The sequence below is a fragment of the Odontesthes bonariensis genome, chromosome 1 (genome assembly GCF_027942865.1).
Source record: "Odontesthes bonariensis isolate fOdoBon6 chromosome 1, fOdoBon6.hap1, whole genome shotgun sequence".
In the NCBI taxonomy this organism is placed as follows: Eukaryota; Metazoa; Chordata; class Actinopteri; order Atheriniformes; family Atherinopsidae; genus Odontesthes; species Odontesthes bonariensis.
Genome location: NC_134506.1, coordinates 4642260 through 4659411, shown reverse-complemented (window position 1 = coordinate 4659411; position 17152 = coordinate 4642260). Strand labels below are relative to the sequence as shown.

Here is a 17152-nt window from a genome sequence, read left to right as displayed (position 1 = left end):
TCCTACTACTGCTATGCAGACGACACCCAGCTCATTCTGTCTTTTCCCCCTTCTGACACCCAAGTGGAAGCAAGCATTGCTGCGTGCCTGGCAGACATCTCGGGGTGGATGTCGATGCACCACCTTAAGCTCAACCTGGACAAGACTGAGCTGGTGTTTCTCCCGGGGAAGGGCTGCCCATTCCGAGATCTGGCCATCACCATGGTTGACTCTGTGGTGACATCAACCCGGACCGCGAGGAATCTGGGTGTGACCCTGGACGACCAACTGTTGTTCTCGCCAAACATCGCATCAGTGACCCGTTCCTGCCGATGCCTCCTCTACAACATCTGGAGGATTCGCCCCTTCCCCACCGACAAGGCAGCACAGGTGCTCAGCCAGGCTCTTGTCATCTCCCGCCTGGACTACTGCAACTCCCTCCTTGCTGGCACCCCGGCTTCTGCCATCAGACCTTTGGAGCTGGTTCAGAAAGGTGCTGCTCGTCTGTTGTTCAACCTCCCCAAGTTCTACCACACGACTCCCCTTCTCCGCTCTCTACACTGGCTCCCTGTAGCTGCTCGCATCCAGTTTAAGACTCTGGTGCTGGCCTACAGGGCAGTGGAAGGAACAGCTGCTTCATACCTCCAGGCTATGGTCAAGCCCTACACCCCCGCCCGACCACTTCGCTCTGCGGCCACCAGGCGCCTGGCTGCCCCGTCACTCAGGGGTCCCTGCGCACGATCGACACGGTCACGGCTTTTCTCTGTTCTGGCACCCCGATGGTGGAACAATCTCCCGACTGATATCAGGACAACTGAGTCGCTGCCCATCTTTCGTCGCAGGATGAAAACCCACCTCTTCAGGAAACACTACCCAGATCCGCCCTCTTAGGACATCACCTGCTCCGTCGTAGTTCATTACGCACTTATTGTTTCCTAAATTGTCTTTGTTTTCTAAATTGTCTTCCCATCTGTCTAGGTACCTGACTTATCACACTTACTCTAGCACTAGTCTTGCTGTTAGCTGTTTGGTTTTGGAAGGAAATGCACTTATGATTTCTTGTGACCTGAAGTTCTTTTGCCTACCAATGTTGAACGCACTCATTGTAAGTCGATTTGGTTAAAAGCGCCTGCAAAATGACCGTAATGTAATGTAATGTAATGTAATGTAAAATTCATCACCACACTTGACCTGAGCAAGGGGTACTGGCAGCTGGCACTGGCACCTGAGACCAAGGAGCTGACAGCATTTAAAACACCCTATGGCATGTTCCAGTTCAAGGTGATGCCATTTGGTCTCCAGGGGGCACCAGCAACGTTCCAACGACTCATGGACCAAGTGTCGAGAGAAGTGCCGCAGTTTGCAGCTGCCTACTTGGATGATGTCGTCATCTTCAGCCAGACCTGGGGAGAACATGTGGCTCATCTGCGACGAGTCCGCCGCCTGATCGAGAATGCTGGGCTTACCATCAATCCTGCAAAGTGTGCTTTCGCTCAGAGGCAGGTGGAGTACCTGGGTCATGTTGTTGGACAGGGGTGGTGAAGCCTCGAGTGGGGAAAGTGGACGCCATCCACTCATATCCGGTGCCCACCTCAAAGAAGAAGGTGCGTCCCTTTGTTGGGCTGGTGGGATGGTACAGCAGGTTCATCCCCCACTTTGCGGAGAGGGCCGCCGTCCTCACTGACCTCACCAAGGCCTCAGTCCCAAACAAAGTGAGATGGAATGAACAATGCGGCAGAGCTTTTGTTGATCTCAAGAGAGCTATCACAAGTGAGTCTCTTCTCCATAGTTCAGACTTTTCTCAACCCTTCGTACTGCAGACGGATCCGTCAGGGGTCGGCATTGGAGCAGTACTTTTTCAGGAGACGGAAGGAGAAAGCCATCCGGTGCTGTTTTTGAGCCGCAAGCTCCTGGAACGGGAGATTCAAATTCAATTCAATTCAAATTCAAATTCAAAAATACTTTATTTATCCCAGAGGGAAATGAAATGTTGATGTAGCTCAATTAAATCAAAGAGTTATTATAGATGCTGATGGCTGTGGGCAGGAATGATTTCCTGTAGCGGTCCGTTTTGCATCCAAACTGAAGAAGCCTTTGACTGAAGAGACTCTGTTTTCCGATAACAGTCTCATGGAGAGGATGTTCAGGGTTGTCCATAATTCTCTTGATTTAATGCAAAATCCTTCTTTGCATTATTGTCTCCAGAGGTTCCACAGTCGTCCCCAGAACCAGCCTTCTTTATCAGGTTGTTGAGTCTTTTTAGGTCCCTGGTTCTGATGCTGCTACCCCAACAGATGACGCAAGAGGAAATGACGCTCTCAACAACAGACTTGTAGAATATCTGCAACATCTTGTTGCAAACCTTGAAGGACCTTAGCTTCCTCAAGAAGTACAGTCTGCTCTGTCCTTTCTTGTAGATGGCTTCACTTTTGTGTCTCCAGTCCAGTCTGTTGTCCACATGAACACCAAGGTATTTATATCCCTCAACCACCTCCACTTCTTCTCCCATGAAGCGGTCCACCAGCTCTCTGTACTCAGCTTCTTGTCCATCTCTGATACGCCCGACAACTGCAGAGTCATCTGAATATTTCTGTAGATGACAGGAGTCTGACTTGTACTGGAAGTCTGAAGTGTACAGAGTGAAAAGGAATGGTGAGAGTACAGTCCCCTGTGGTGCTCCTGTGCTGCTGATCACCTGGTTAGACACACAATTCTTCACTCTGACAAACTGTGATCTGTTTGTCAGGTAGTCATTAATCCAGGTGATTGTTGAGGCCTCCACCTGAGTCTTCTGGAGTTTCAGACGAAGCAGATCAGGCTGGATTGTGTTAAATGCACTGGAGAAATCAAAGAACATGATCCTCACAGAGCTGCCTGCTTTGTCCAGATGACAGATGAGATACTCTACAGTGGAGAAGGAGTGCCTGGCGATGAAGTGGGCTATTGAGTCGCTGAGGTACTACTTACTGGGACGTCACTTCGTCCTGGAGACTGATCATCGCGCTTTGCAGTGGTTGAACCGGATGAAGGACTCCAACACACGCCTTACAGGGTGGTACCTGTCCCTGCAACCCTATGACTTCACAGTCAAGTGAAAAGCAGGGAAAGCCAACTTGGTGGCAGACTGTCTTTCCAGAGTACATGAGGATTGAGTTGCTGTACTCTTGGGAGAGGGGGAGAGGTAATGTGACGACGTGCCGCCGTCACTCGCTCCAGGAACAATCATGTCACGGGAGGGACACGGGGATGACGCACCTCGTAGTTCACCTGGTGAATGAGATGAACGTTGATTGATAAGCCAATAGCGGCAGAAGGAAATAAAGACTACATAAAATATAAATATATATATAGGGGAGTCTCATGTGCTATAAATATGTATTTAACTGTGGTAAAATATACGTGTGTGTTTATTATGTTTACTCTGGGTGTATTGATGGTTATTAAGATTGTATATATATTCTAGTGATGAGCAGTGATGCCGGTAACGCGTTACTGTAGTCGGACTACTTTTTTCAGTAACGAGTAGTCTAACGCAACTACTATTTCAAAACTAGTAGTCAGATTGAAGTTACTTATCTAAAACATTGTGCGTTACTATTTCTGCATTTCAGGGGAACATTTATTTGGCTTTTGTCAACCTATATTCACGATTATTACAACCATATATTTGTATTGAAATAATTTGGGATAATTTCGTTTTCTTATGAGTTATATCAGTGTCCGCGACGGGAGCGGGGTTCGTCTGAAGTCACTCGTTATTTTACATCTACCTACCCAGTAAAACCTATCTGTTCCACTAAAATGTTAAACACCAGCGATATCATTTGTTACATTTTACTCACTTTCCCTAATCATTTTAAATAAATACGCCAATCTAAACCACAGTTTTCATCAGTGCCTGTCACAGACGATAGTTGATAGGTTTAGCTATTCGTGCTAACTTTATAACATATAACCTACGTTTCAGGCAAGTGCTATGGAGAGGGCTAGCTAGCTGTTTATCTTACCTGGTCGCAATTGATGACTCAAAGATGACCTGTTAAGGTCTTTGTACTGTATTACATCTTCTATTACATCTGAATGAGTGTACGGGTGTTTATCTATGTATACTTCGTCAGGTGTAGCTTTGGGTAATCCAGTAACAGCTGCAGTTGTAGGCGACTAGCATACAAACATTTCTGCAAAGCGACGGGTCTGACGATCAATCAGGTTTGTTTAAACTTTAATTGGTCAACGAGTGGATAAACGTGACATTTTTCGGTCAAAAACTTGACTGTCATACTGGCTTGGGCCCATAATTATCAGCAGGTACACAAAATTATTGAAAGCAATTGAAGAATGCCTTTCTGAAGTATGGTTTACCACAGATAAGTAGCTTTGTGACCAAGCACAGGGTAGATCACTGTACGGCCCAGTTATATAATTAAATCAAATCAAATCAGATTTATTTATATAGCACATTTCATGTACAAGCAATTCAAGGTGCTTTACATAAAATAAAAGCATTGCAGCAGGGGGTGGAAGAAGCATTTAAAATGCAAAAAAGAATATAAAGAGAAACAAATAAAATCATTTAAATTAATTTAGAAACAAGCAACAGTCCAGATAAGTTCAAAGATTGCGTGCAGATTTCATGCATAGACACATGAGAAAAGAAATGTTTTTAACCTGGATTTAAAAATGTCTCCATCTGGTGAAAGTTTAATCTCCACTGGCAGTTTGTTCCACTTGTTGCAGCGTAACAGCTAAATGCTGCTTCTCCATGTTTAGTCTGGACTCTGGACTGGACCAGCTAACCTGAGTCCTTGGATCTGAGAACTCTGATAGGTTATATTCTCTGAACATATCACAGATGTATTTTGACCCTAAACCGTTCTGGGATTTGTAAACCATCAGCAGGCTTTAAATGGATCCTGCTATCAGATAGGCAGTGAGTTGGTAGCCGGCTACACGATAGTAAAGCGCACGGAACGGATTCTGTCGTTGAAAAAGCTAGACCTAAATGACAAAATCACACTTAAAGATGTGAATTTAATGCAGGAAGCAGCGTGTACGATGGACAAGCAGCGTTGGGCTGAGAGGGTTGCCAGTCAAGACCCTACGGGTCTTTGGAGAAACCATGAGGGTTTGATGGTGGCACCCCCAGATTTGTTAGGTCTGCTCATTCAGGAAGCACATGGGCAAGCCCATGTTGCAAGGGGGGAAGTTAAGAGAAAGATCACACAAGAATACGGGGTTTTTGGGCACCGTACTTGCTCGAACAGGCTGATCACGTGCCATTTGTTTGAAAAATAATGTTAGGAGTGGTATGACAATTCCTCCAGGGCACATTCCGACTCCAAAAGGCCCTATGCGGGAGTTGGTCATGGATTTTGTTGACATGATAAAATCAGTGGACGGCAAAAGGTACATGTTGGTGATAGTGGACAGGTTCTCACGATGGCCAGAGGCCTGCCCAACTAGGCGAAAAGACGCTCAATCTGTTGCTAAGTTCCTGTGTCGTGAAGTCATACCCAGATGGGGGCTTCCAGATAGAATATCATCAGATAACGGGCGGGAATTTGTTGATAGAACTGTAAAACTGATCCTACAGAAACTAGGAATCAAACAATGTCTTGGAGCGGTTTATCATCCACAGAGCCAAGGCATGTGTGAGAAAATGAACGGCGTGTTGAAAAACCGTCTTGTAAAAATCTGTCAACATACGGGACTGAATTGGGTGGCAGCGCTTCCACTTGCTCTAATGGCATGCCGTTCAGGCGCATTTCGCGATTTGCAAATGACACCACATGAGTTGGTGACAGGCAGACGAATGCCCACGCCCTTTTTGCGAACCCAACCCAGGGGAAAGAAGGATGTAATAGAGCTGAACCTGAAGTCAAATATGTAAGGTTAAGGTTAAGAAATGGAGGGGCGGACACAAAGACGATAATTCCTGAAGCAACACCTGTCTCAAACATCGCAACACAACTCCCTCCACTCGTACACACATCCAAAGGAGAAACAATAGAACCTGCAACCACTAGTATTGCTCGGGGGACTGTAGCGAAAATTAACACTACCTCCAATAACAATAACAGGATAGGGAATACCATAGCAAAATCTGCTCCGCCAACAAGCGTGGAGGAGAAAAAGGTGGTACCATCGGACACCATTTACCATGTCAATAGGAAATTAGACAAAGAGACACTAGATTTTGAACAGCAAGAAAATGACGCAGCTGAGGATGAAAAGACAATTTATAAAAGAGAAAATAAATGGAGGGCGTTTGGGTTTGATTCTTCGGTATTGCAAATTACTGACCCATGGGCTAATAAGAACATGTGGTTCCAACAACTGACTCATTCCGTACGGCGAGCCACACTTGATAACTGCCCCTGCTTTGTAAAGGTTCCAGCACCAAACACGTGGCTGTCAATTCTGGAGACAATACCTGAGCCACTTAGTCCCTTGTGTCAGGAGTATGCGTTATCTTGGTTGTTATATAATCAACGAGCACCAACGGATAGGTGGTTGGCTCTGTCAAAACATCTATTTACACCCAAAAAGGAATGTACATGGTTAAGCGATTTTCCATATCTTAATTTACAACATCAACAGGAGAAGGGGGCAGAAGCACGGCCCGATCCAAGGGAAGTAGTGGCCGTTATGGCCAAAGTCTGTTTTTGGTCAAACGACACTCACGGTGCGGTAGCCAGGGATTTTCGTAGGAATATCAGAGTGCGATAGCTATAAGATGCAAGTCAGAAGAGAAGCAAACAAAAAGATTGAAGGCCAGACAAGGGTAACTTTCCATGCCCCGGATAAACGAGAGAGTAGGACCCTGTGGGTTAAACATGAACTAATCCCTGTAAATGTGACCATTGGAACCGTTAAAGGCGGGGTAGGGGATCGTTTTCTGGAACATTTTTTTACATATTGCTTGAAATACTCTTCACACCCCCATTGCAACCAATTAATTAAAAGTTTTGACACAAATATGAAAAGTTTTAGTGGCCTCTAGAACGTACAATCTAGGAAAAACACTATCCAATCATTGTGAACGGACCGTTCACAATGATTGGATTCTGATGCCGTCTATCAAACTGCAATCTGCTCCTCCCTCCCCCTCCTCCCCCCCCTGTGCGCGTACCCTGCTCCGTGAATGAATTACACGTCCAGAAGCTTGGCAGGAATCTAAACTAGAGCCAGCTTGTCTAGCACCTAGCATTATTAAACGTATAGTTAGCATAAACTAAATACTAAATACGGCAACGATCGATGCTTGCTGTCAGAACAGCGCTCGTGCACCTCCGTGCTCGTGCGCGTTCATGTACTCTAGAGGCGTGCCTTCGGGGGGAAAGTGAAGAAAAGGGTTGGGACTTTTTACCTGTGTATTTTCAAAATGCAGCTTCGCTGGACTCAAAATCCAGGATCTCCTACCCTACCTTTAAAGACATATGGTGGGTGTGTGATAATAAAGTATATCTATTTTTACCATATGGATGGACAGGTTGTTGTTTTATGGCTAATCTAAAACTGCCATACTGGGTCGTTACAATCCAACAAGAACCACCAGCAGAAGAGATTGACCCCATTGACAGTTCGGCGAACAGGAAAAAGAGGAGAACCAAACACAAATGCCATTATTGGAAAGGGGTATGTGGAATGAAGACACGGAAGAGGTGCAAGCAGAGGATGATATCATGGATATGTATCCACTTTAAAGATACAACTAAGACAATCATGCAGTAGGAGTGGACGGCCATTTTGTTAACCCAGTTTTCTCCTGTTTATATTACTCGAGGGAGGGTCCACTCCAACTCGTGTTCCTAAGAAATGTGCTCATTGCGGAGTTGCCAGTTGAGTGAGGAAAGGTTGAAACCAGACTAGAAAAGAGGTTCTGTTTCTAGCACCATGCAGGAGCCACTCCTGGGATGGAAAGCTTGGCGTTATTACCACAAACATATTTTATAGTTTTATACTGAGTGTGACGTTTTTACATGGTTTATCACTTATTTCTGACAGTGTGCAGTCTTATTAACCTTGTCTACATTTATGATACAGTGTTTTACTTAACAATCTGCTACTGCAGTGGTGTGGCCAGACGCCGAGGTGTTCCAACTCTGTACGGGAGTTTTAACAGATGTAAGGGGGGAATGACTATGCTGAGGCTAACAGGATAAGATGGGTAGACACAAGTAGATACATGTCACATATGCACTAATATAGAAATTAGGGGAATTAGTAAACAACATATACAGGTATAGTAAGTAGGACTCTGGAAGCGGAGTTTGGACACAGCGTGCGACAATTATGTAATCATGCAATATACTGTAGCATAAGTTAATTTTCCAGTGGGTGTTTTCTTTTCTTTCTTCTCAGGATGACATTCTGGGAAATGGGAAACGAACTGAGAGACACTGGCTGTCCAGGGACCCCCACGGAATGGACTCAGAGACTTGAGATGGGGTGATACAAATGGACTGTGGGACCCTGGACAGGAGAATACGATAAAGGAAAATGGACGTTGGATAACAAAAGATGGAAACTAAACTGCATGGCTACTCCACTGCAAATGCATTGATATTTTTCAGTGGTACTAGTTTGCTAACACTCTAGAATTGTGTGGATTGAGTTATAATCATGAAAAATGTAATCGTTGATGTTATAATCTTGGTTGCTGTTATGAACCATTTCAATCTGCATTGTATGCCATAATGGAGTGTGAACTTATATGTTACTTGTGATATTGTTGTCATTATGCTTTTGATATAGCCTATTCTCTGTAATACAGTAGGAGCCACGCTTTGTGGACATAATAGGACGAAATTGGACCAAATTGACCATAAAGGTCCTGAAATTAGACGTTAATGGTAAAGGTAATTGTTAATATGAAACAGGGATTGCTTGCTTAGATTGGCATCAGAGTGACATTCCCTTAGGTCATCCAATCTTTTTCCCCACTTTTTAGGAAGGGTGGTTTTTTATCGACTGGATGACAACTGACCTGCAGGTTCCCCACAGAGATGCACAGATTGTATGGGAGAGCAGGACATGAATGTTTAGTCATCTCAGGAGACTGATGAGCTGTGTGACTGGAGGGAGACCGGTAGGCTGGTTTACTGTAGCCGAATTTGGACTAATTATATGATAGATTTAGCTTACCTAGTCTCAAATAGTTAAAATAATGTGCGCATAGACATGTAAATAGGAGTTTAACTAATCAGTTGACTCAGAAATTGAGGGCTTATGATATATTAAGAGATTGGGCAATCAATAATGTTGAACAAGTGAGGTCTTTGTTGATGCCGGTTCAGGGGTTTGACCATTTACCATGACACATATTGTAGAGGCCATTTTGTGTTTCGGGACTCTAAGTAGTCCCGAAGGGGGGAATGAGGTGTATGGACCCACAGACAAAATGGAGGAACAGGCCTTATTGAGTTCATTGAGTCCACAGACAAAATGGAGGAACAGGCCTTATTGAGTTCATTGAGTCCACAGACAAAATGGAGGAACAGGCCTTATTGAGTTCATTGAGTCCACAGCTGGTTAGTTTCATCAAGTGCATAATTGTTGTGCGCGTCTCCGTGCAAGGCACTGAGATACCCTGAAAAATAAGCACTTAACATTACCAAATAAGGTAGATTTGACGGGAGACATCCTTACAGTCAAACCATATCTCTTGGCTTTACGCCTGGACCAGTGGCCTTGAATCTTCTTTAAAACGTAGGGACTTTCTCTCCAAGAGCAGAGAGTTTTTCCATTTGACAACAGGCTCTCCCAGAAGATGCATTTTCTGTAATTGAGAAGGACCTGACGACAGAAATAAAGATTTCTTATGTTCGACTACGTCCGTTTCAGCAGCTTTCTTCATCACTCATTTTCTGTACCGGTTTTTGAGGCGGCCTCTCTCAGAATTCACTACACCATCTCTCACTCCAACTTTCCATCCCTTGAACAAGATACCTAAACTCCTCCTCCTGAGGCAGAAACTCATCCCAGACCTGGAAGCACTCCACCTTTTTCCAGTTGAAAACCGGCTTGACTTTCTATTGATTAGCAAGATGGCCTTAAGCTCACAGATGTGTGTGTGTGTCCTCAGAGCTGGCAAATGGACTGAGGTTTACACTGGGGTTTAACTCCCCCACCTCCTCATTCTCAGCAGTGCTTTAAACGATTGAAAAACAAGAAATATTTGCACATTTCATAATTATGGGAGCCAGTTTGTCCCTCTGAGCTGAAATGACACAGAAATACATTTCAATTCAATTCAATTCAGTTCATCTACGTTGCTCCACTTAACAACATGTGTCATCTCCTGGTACTTTAAACAAAGAATAAACAAGTTTAATTAAATCAATTTACAAATAAATCCATTTTAAGTTTCCTCTCTAGAAAAATATTCCTAGATAAACAGTTCTATACAGAGCAACCTACAAATTGTATGTTCCAGTGCTGTTAAATAATAGATATAACTTTGATACTTAATGTTTTATGCAAAAAAATCTTACTGCAAAGAATTGACTTGCAATCTTTTTGTCTTGCATGTACTTTTTTGCAAGAATTTGCGAGATTATGTGTTAACCAAATCCAAACTGGAAACATGCCCACAATTTGGAGAAGTAATTTGAACACAAGCTTTTGCAACTCTTCAACAGCTTTTGCTTTTTGCAACTCTTCACCTCAAACTTTAAACTCTTTGTAAAGCAGAATGCCATATTAGGATGAGAGTCAGTTGGCTCTACCACCTATATAAGTTTAAGCAATTGTGTTTCCTTTGAGTCTTTTGTTGGTCTTGGTCTAGCAATCAACTATGATCCTCCTGACTGCTTTGCTGAGTGGGCTTCTCTGTTCGGTCCGCGGCTCCGACTTTCAGGTAAAGCCCGACACTTTGCATTTATATGGACAGAAACTTCCTTTGCTCTGTTAATGATTCATTTAAGACATAAGTTGAAACTATTTTAAATAGAATGCATTTTTTCAAATCATATACCAGTGAAAGAACATAAACTGACATTGTTATTTTAGACATTTAGGAACTTTTTTCAAAAGTTTGAAGAAATTGATCAAATCTGAGATTGCTTTTATTTTATGTTGTAATTTTCAAGCATTTTGTTTTCACAACATTAAAAGATGAACATGGTCAATTAGAATATTACATTGTTTTTTGTACCTCAAGTTATAGTTAACCAGCTTGTTTTATTACAGGATTTCATTGAAAAGACTGATGAAACATCTGGTAAGACTTGATATTTCTTGAAAGATTTTCATATATATATAATCACACTGTATGTAATACTGTTATTCATTTTCATTAACGCTTTAGTTTTTTTTCTATTGTGTATATGAAAATTACCACTGTCCACACATATAATTCTCTAAAAGTCCCCTCTAAGTTGCACAGTCAGACCCTTTTGCAAGAATGTATGGACAAATACTGAGATATCCCATGATATTGGGATTTTTTTCTCTTTTTTTACCATGGAAATACACTGTTTAATGTTTTGCAGGCAACACCATTGACGATGATGAGTTCAGTATCTCCACACTGCTGGAAAAGGCCAATGCTAACCTTGGTATGTTCATGTCCTTTAGAGTAGCTTCTTCATTCTCTTAGTGAAATTATAATTCAAGTTGTTCATATACAGAGAATGGTACTAAAACAAACATATCCTAATCTTGAAAGCAAAGCTGATACATGGTAAATGGACTGTGATTATATACCACTTTTCTAGTCTAGTTGACCACTCAAAGCACTTTTGCAAGCCACATTCACCCATTCAGAAACACACAAACACTTATACAGCACGTCTTAGACAGTGGTCTCAAACTGATCTGTGAAAGGGCCGGTGTGACTGCAGGTTTTTGTTCCAACCCTGCAGCAGCACAGCTGACTTGTGTCATTCAATCAACTGAACTGTCTGCACTGAACGTCTTAACCAGTTCACCTGCAGCCACACCGGCCCTTTCACAGATCAGTTTAAGACCACTGTCTTAAACGATGTTACAGGCTACTCACATCAGAGGCAATATAGGGTTCACTGCATAGGCGGAGGTTGAGATTCTTGCAAGGGAGGGCAAAAAAAACAACAACAAAAAAAACGTCTAATAGACAGTCTCGAGATCTGAGCCAACCACACACTGTGATGCATATATGGCAGTGCATTACAATTCATATACCATCATGGTCTGATATATTTACTGTCACTGTGAGTGCTTTATGTCACTTATAGATATTTATATATTTTTTTTCATTATATTGTATTTTTTCTAATTAATTTATGAACGCAGTAATTAACTCTTTTGACGGGGGGCAATGCCCTCCCGCAAACTCCGCCGATGGTTCAGTGTCTTGACCAAGGCGACTTGAACATGCCAAAAGTCAACCACCGACCTTCTGATTGGCTCTTCATCCTGAACTACAGCTGTATTTGTGTGATACATAATTATGAAATCACACATACACAAAAAGATGACAATTTCTGTTTAACATTTTGCAGGAAAGAACTTGGATGAACCTCTGGTGATGTTTGGAGATATAGCAGTGCCAACAGGTCTAATGAATGCTGATCCCTGCACAGCACGAGGCTGCCTGTGGCCTAAAAGCACTGATGGCAATGTCTACGTGCCTTTCCGTATCTCCGACCAGTACTGTAAGTTCCACCAAAACTTTGTTTTGGCACTCTGTTGAGTGAACACAATTTACTTTTTGATTACCTGATACCTCATGTTGTCAACAGTCTCCACAACAGTGCATGACTCATGAAACTCTGCACAAGAGCCATTACACACACTGCAGCACAGTGCTGCTTTCCAGACACTTTTCTCAAATAGATAAATTAGATTTTTGTGCACATTATTGGGATAAGCAGGAGTGTTAGGCTGGTAAAGTAGCAAATGGTCATTGCTTACATTTTCTATTTCCTTTTTTTCCTGTCAAGCGCAAAGAGAAAGAAACACCATTGTTGAAGGTCTGCAGTCATTTGCAGCATCTACCTGCATCCGCTTCACGCCCCAACAGAGACAGGGGGACTTTGTGGACATCGAGTCGAGATCTGGGTGAGGACCACACAAACTGCAGAGAAGAATGCACCATAGTTCTATTTAATAAAGTATCGACTGGCAGGCTTGTTACCAAACACAGAATGTGAAAGACAAGTTCACTGTCATGTGGTTTTATTAACTATTCTGTTTCAGGTGTTTCTCATTTGTTGGACGTCGTGGTGGTGGCCAGGTTGTGTCATTGAGCCGCGAAGGCTGTGTTTTCAGGCAAATCATCCAACATGAGTTGCTCCATGCTCTGGGCTTCAACCATGAACAGACCCGATCTGACAGGGACAATAATGTTCGCATCCTTCTGCAGAACGTGATTCCTGGTGCGTTGGGTTTTTATTGCTGACATAGTCCTCACTTACAATTTGAAAATGGATTCAGTTTGCAGGTTATTGAGCTTTATTCTTGTTTTTGAAAAACTGTAAGCAAACAAAATGATGTATTACATTTAACTGACCATTATCACTTACACAGAGATACAAAATGTAAGCTACAAGCCTTGACTTTTTCTTATTTCTACACTTACTGGTTTAGTAATGATTAAAAATTTACTTACCAACCTAGAGATTTCACGAGTCACTCTTTTCACTAAATTAACCTTTGACAGGGAACCTGCCATTAAAGAAAGACTGACAAGGTTGTGTGATGCAGGTATGGAGAATAACTTCAGGATGATAAATACAAGAAACCTTGGCACTCCATATGACTACAACTCTGTGATGCATTACGGAAGGTAATGTCTCAGTTCATAAATATAAATAGCCAAACCAATATGTTTTAAAAACTGGTTGTAATTATTTTAGATCTGTCTCAAAACAATGCTTGTGCAATTGAATACCAATTGGAAGATTGAATTATCCCCATCCTCATCTTTATATCATTTGTTCATTGAAGTAACATCTTGCATATTGTATGTATACGCTGGCCAAATTTGTACTTTCAGCATTCCTTGACAATATTTTAAACCCCCTCTATGGGCACTCAAGGATATTGATTATTTAATAATTTATTTCTCTCACCCTACCAAGCCAACCCAACACCAGTTTTATCAAAGTGTCTCCATAAAACAGTTTTAAATCTTTAAACTTAGCTTTATAGATTAAACCACACTACAGTACTATCATGTGTTTCACAGATACTGTGGATAATTATCCCTCATGTGTGGTAATGCTATGCCTTGAACTCCTTTGGCTTTTTTAATGTCAGGTATGTTTCTTGATCAGTAAAGAAATGGAGGTATGTTTGTCCATGTTTGCTAATGATTTAAAAAGGGCCAACAGATGAAACTAGATAAAACAGTTATAATATTTGGAAAAGTATTCATCTTGATGGACCCTTTGCTGATCTGAAGATCAAAGTGGAGCTGCTGAGATAGGACAAACGTTTCATGAAAAAACAAGAATCTGAAATGACTACCTTTGTGCAAAGAATTTGAAATCCATGATAATTAACAACTATCTCATGGCTAGTTTGGGCAGAAGTAATAAGAAGAGAATATCCAATACTTACTTAATTTCATCCAGTTTTGGTATTTGCTAACTTCGGAGGGAAGTTTCTGGCTGGTCAGTCGTGCATAGTGCGCCACTAGGTTAATCAGCTCATTTATATTTGCTGCTGATGACAGTTACCAACAAGTTCTTGACAAATTTGTAATTTTCTTAATTCAGCCGCCTTTGAAGATGAAGCAGGACTTAAAGTTATCATCACTATTGTTTGTTTGTACCACAGGTTTGCCTTCTCAAGAAACAGAGAGCCAACTATCATTCCCATTCCCGACGAGAATGTACCCATTGGCAGAGCCACCCAGATGAGTCCCACCGACATCCTTCGTGTGAATCGTCTTTATCAATGCAGTAGGTACCTTTTTTCCAAACTAGCCCATTATCTCAATGGTAATACCCAGAGGCAGTTCTAGAGTCTCTTGAAGCCCTCTGCAAAAATCCACAGGGGCCCCTCTAACCAGCACCTCATATTGACAGTATTTCCAAAGCTCCATACGATACCAGTCAAAGGTTTGGACTCACCTACTCATTCAAAAAGAATGGGTTAGATGATCCAAACTTTTGACTGATACTGTATATTAGACAATGACTGTAAATAGCTTTAATAAACCACAAGACTGTTTAAAATAGTAACCCAGTTTAGATCCCATTCTACTTTTCCCATTATCTGGAAAGTCTTCTCAGCATCTTGGCTACCAAAGTCAGCATCGCACCAAATGGGTCCCACAGAGTTTCTCAGTCCCATGCCATGCCCACTTAGCCCACTTATATTCCATATAGGGCCCATGTCCATGTTACCCAGTTCTAGCCCAGACTAATTTAGCCCACATGTATACTTCATGGGGCCCATTTAGCCAGCGTACGTGGGCCTCACATGTGGGGCCCATGTTTCTGAAAAAATATGGGGCCCTTAAAATTTGCCCTTTTTATGCCCATGCCCACTTAGCCCACTAACATCCCTTATGGGGCTCATACAGCCAGCCCACATGGGCTTCACATGTGGGGCCCATGTAATTTAAACCACATGGGACCTCCAAAATTTGCCCAGTTCAAGCCCATGCCCACTCAGTACCCACCTAGACCGTATTTAACCCTTGTGGGGCCCACATGAACATGCTGGCTGGGAGGCGCCCAAAAAATAATTTTATATCTGTCAGATTTCCGATATGTGTCCTCCACAATGTTTAACTCATTCCTATGCCCTTAATTCCAGCAGTAACACAGGATTTCATATGTGCTTAAAATCCAGATGAGTGAAAAGTGCTTTACGCATGGGTTTATTTCTGCATCCAAATGTGCACAAGACTCCTGGCCTCGAGGAAGATATGTTTGTCCTCCCTTTAGACAGTAGTAATATAATAGGGTAATAGGGCCACGATGACTGTATCATGACCAACATGTTTCTGTGCTTCCAGTGTATTCTGACGTTTTTACATCTTTCAATTAATTTGGCTGCCCTCAAGCCCTCATTACTTAGTATGAACTCCCATATTAACTTCCTGCAGGATAATTAACACAAACACACAGAGAGCAATCCTTTTCAATGTTCCCGTTCTGTACCATTAAGGAATTTCGTTAAGGAATCAAGCAGCCTTTTATTTTCTTTGTTTCTAAACTGTTGCAGATATGAGTGCACCAATGAATGAGAGAAAATATGTGCCAAGAAACAAGTTTGTTTTGAAGAAGGTTTAAAAGTAAGTAGGTTTACATGTTTTTTTAAAGCTTAACCCTGCTTTCTATAAATCATGTTGCTGTACAATGAAATGATTTTCACATTTACATGTAGGCCCAAAGTAATCTCCCTTGGAATCTAACTGTATAAAAATATAATTTCTAGGAAAGCTCTGCGCACACCATCATCTAATTAAATTCAGTTACATACTTTTTAATCATTCTGTATTTTCTGTCAGAAACTGCAAGTTTTAGGTGTCTCTTTGTGCACTACAGCTTCTTAATTTCTAAACTTATTCAATCACAATTTTAACCTTTTATTCTCTTATCAACAGGAGATCAGAAGAAAATAATGGAGTAATGCAGCCTTTTATCTATATGCAACCCCAATAAATACATCTGGTGCTCTCTGAATGTGCTTCAATCAAATTCTGAATTTGTTTAAATTTGCTTTTGTGCTGACCAAATAAGATATGAACAGGGTAGACAGCTGAAGTGTCTATTTATGTTATCACATATTTACTTGGAATAACTGCTTGCCAGCTTGATGCAGTACTAAAATGAATAAAAGTATATACATTCAACCAACTCTTGTGTGCTTGTTTCTATTTACTACCACCCAAGTATGACTTATCCTGTAAATATCTGTGATGCCTCTTTCCAGTATTTATTAGAACACAAGGATAGAGATTTGCTGATCTGTGGATGGACACAAACACACACACACACACACACACACACACAAACTTTGAGTATAAAAATAGATAAGTGCAATTCTATACACATAATGAATCTTATTCACATGCTGTATGATTTTTATGTTTTTGACCTTCATGAATGAGGTCCAGTGCAGCAGCTTTACAAACACAGCTGATCAAACTTTTGATAAGTCCTCCACCTGACCTGCTCTGAATGTCAGGCTCAGCACTTATTGTGCACTACCAGTTTCCTCTCACAAACAC

The 17152-nt window shown here is 41.9% G+C and overlaps 1 protein-coding gene across 1 annotated transcript; it reads left to right on the top strand.

The window, feature by feature from the left end:
• Positions 1-10733: 10733 nt before the first annotated feature.
• LOC142379804 (hatching enzyme 1.2-like) lies at positions 10734-16778 on the top strand. The gene is made up of 10 exons (XM_075465126.1): positions 10734-10840; positions 11173-11203; positions 11475-11540; positions 12465-12617; positions 12906-13023; positions 13162-13340; positions 13669-13750; positions 14746-14870; positions 16144-16213; positions 16526-16778. The coding sequence occupies exons 1-9, from the start codon at positions 10778-10780 to the stop codon at positions 16209-16211; spliced, it is 885 nt and encodes a 294-aa protein (XP_075321241.1). The 5' UTR covers positions 10734-10777; the 3' UTR covers positions 16212-16213; positions 16526-16778.
• The last annotated feature ends 374 nt before the right edge of the window (positions 16779-17152 follow it).

What these genes read in the sequence shown, in the direction of transcription:
- LOC142379804 (XM_075465126.1), top strand. Translation starts at nt 10,778, where the DNA reads ATGATCCTCCTGACTGCTTTGCTGAGTGGGCTTCTCTGTTCGGTCCGC. An exon ending in AAAGACTGATGAAACATCTG is followed by an intron (nt 11,204 to 11,474) that starts GTAAGACTTGAT and finishes AATGTTTTGCAG; the next exon opens with GCAACACCATTGACGATGAT. An exon ending in CCGTATCTCCGACCAGTACT is followed by an intron (nt 12,618 to 12,905) that starts GTAAGTTCCACC and finishes TTTCCTGTCAAG; the next exon opens with CGCAAAGAGAAAGAAACACC.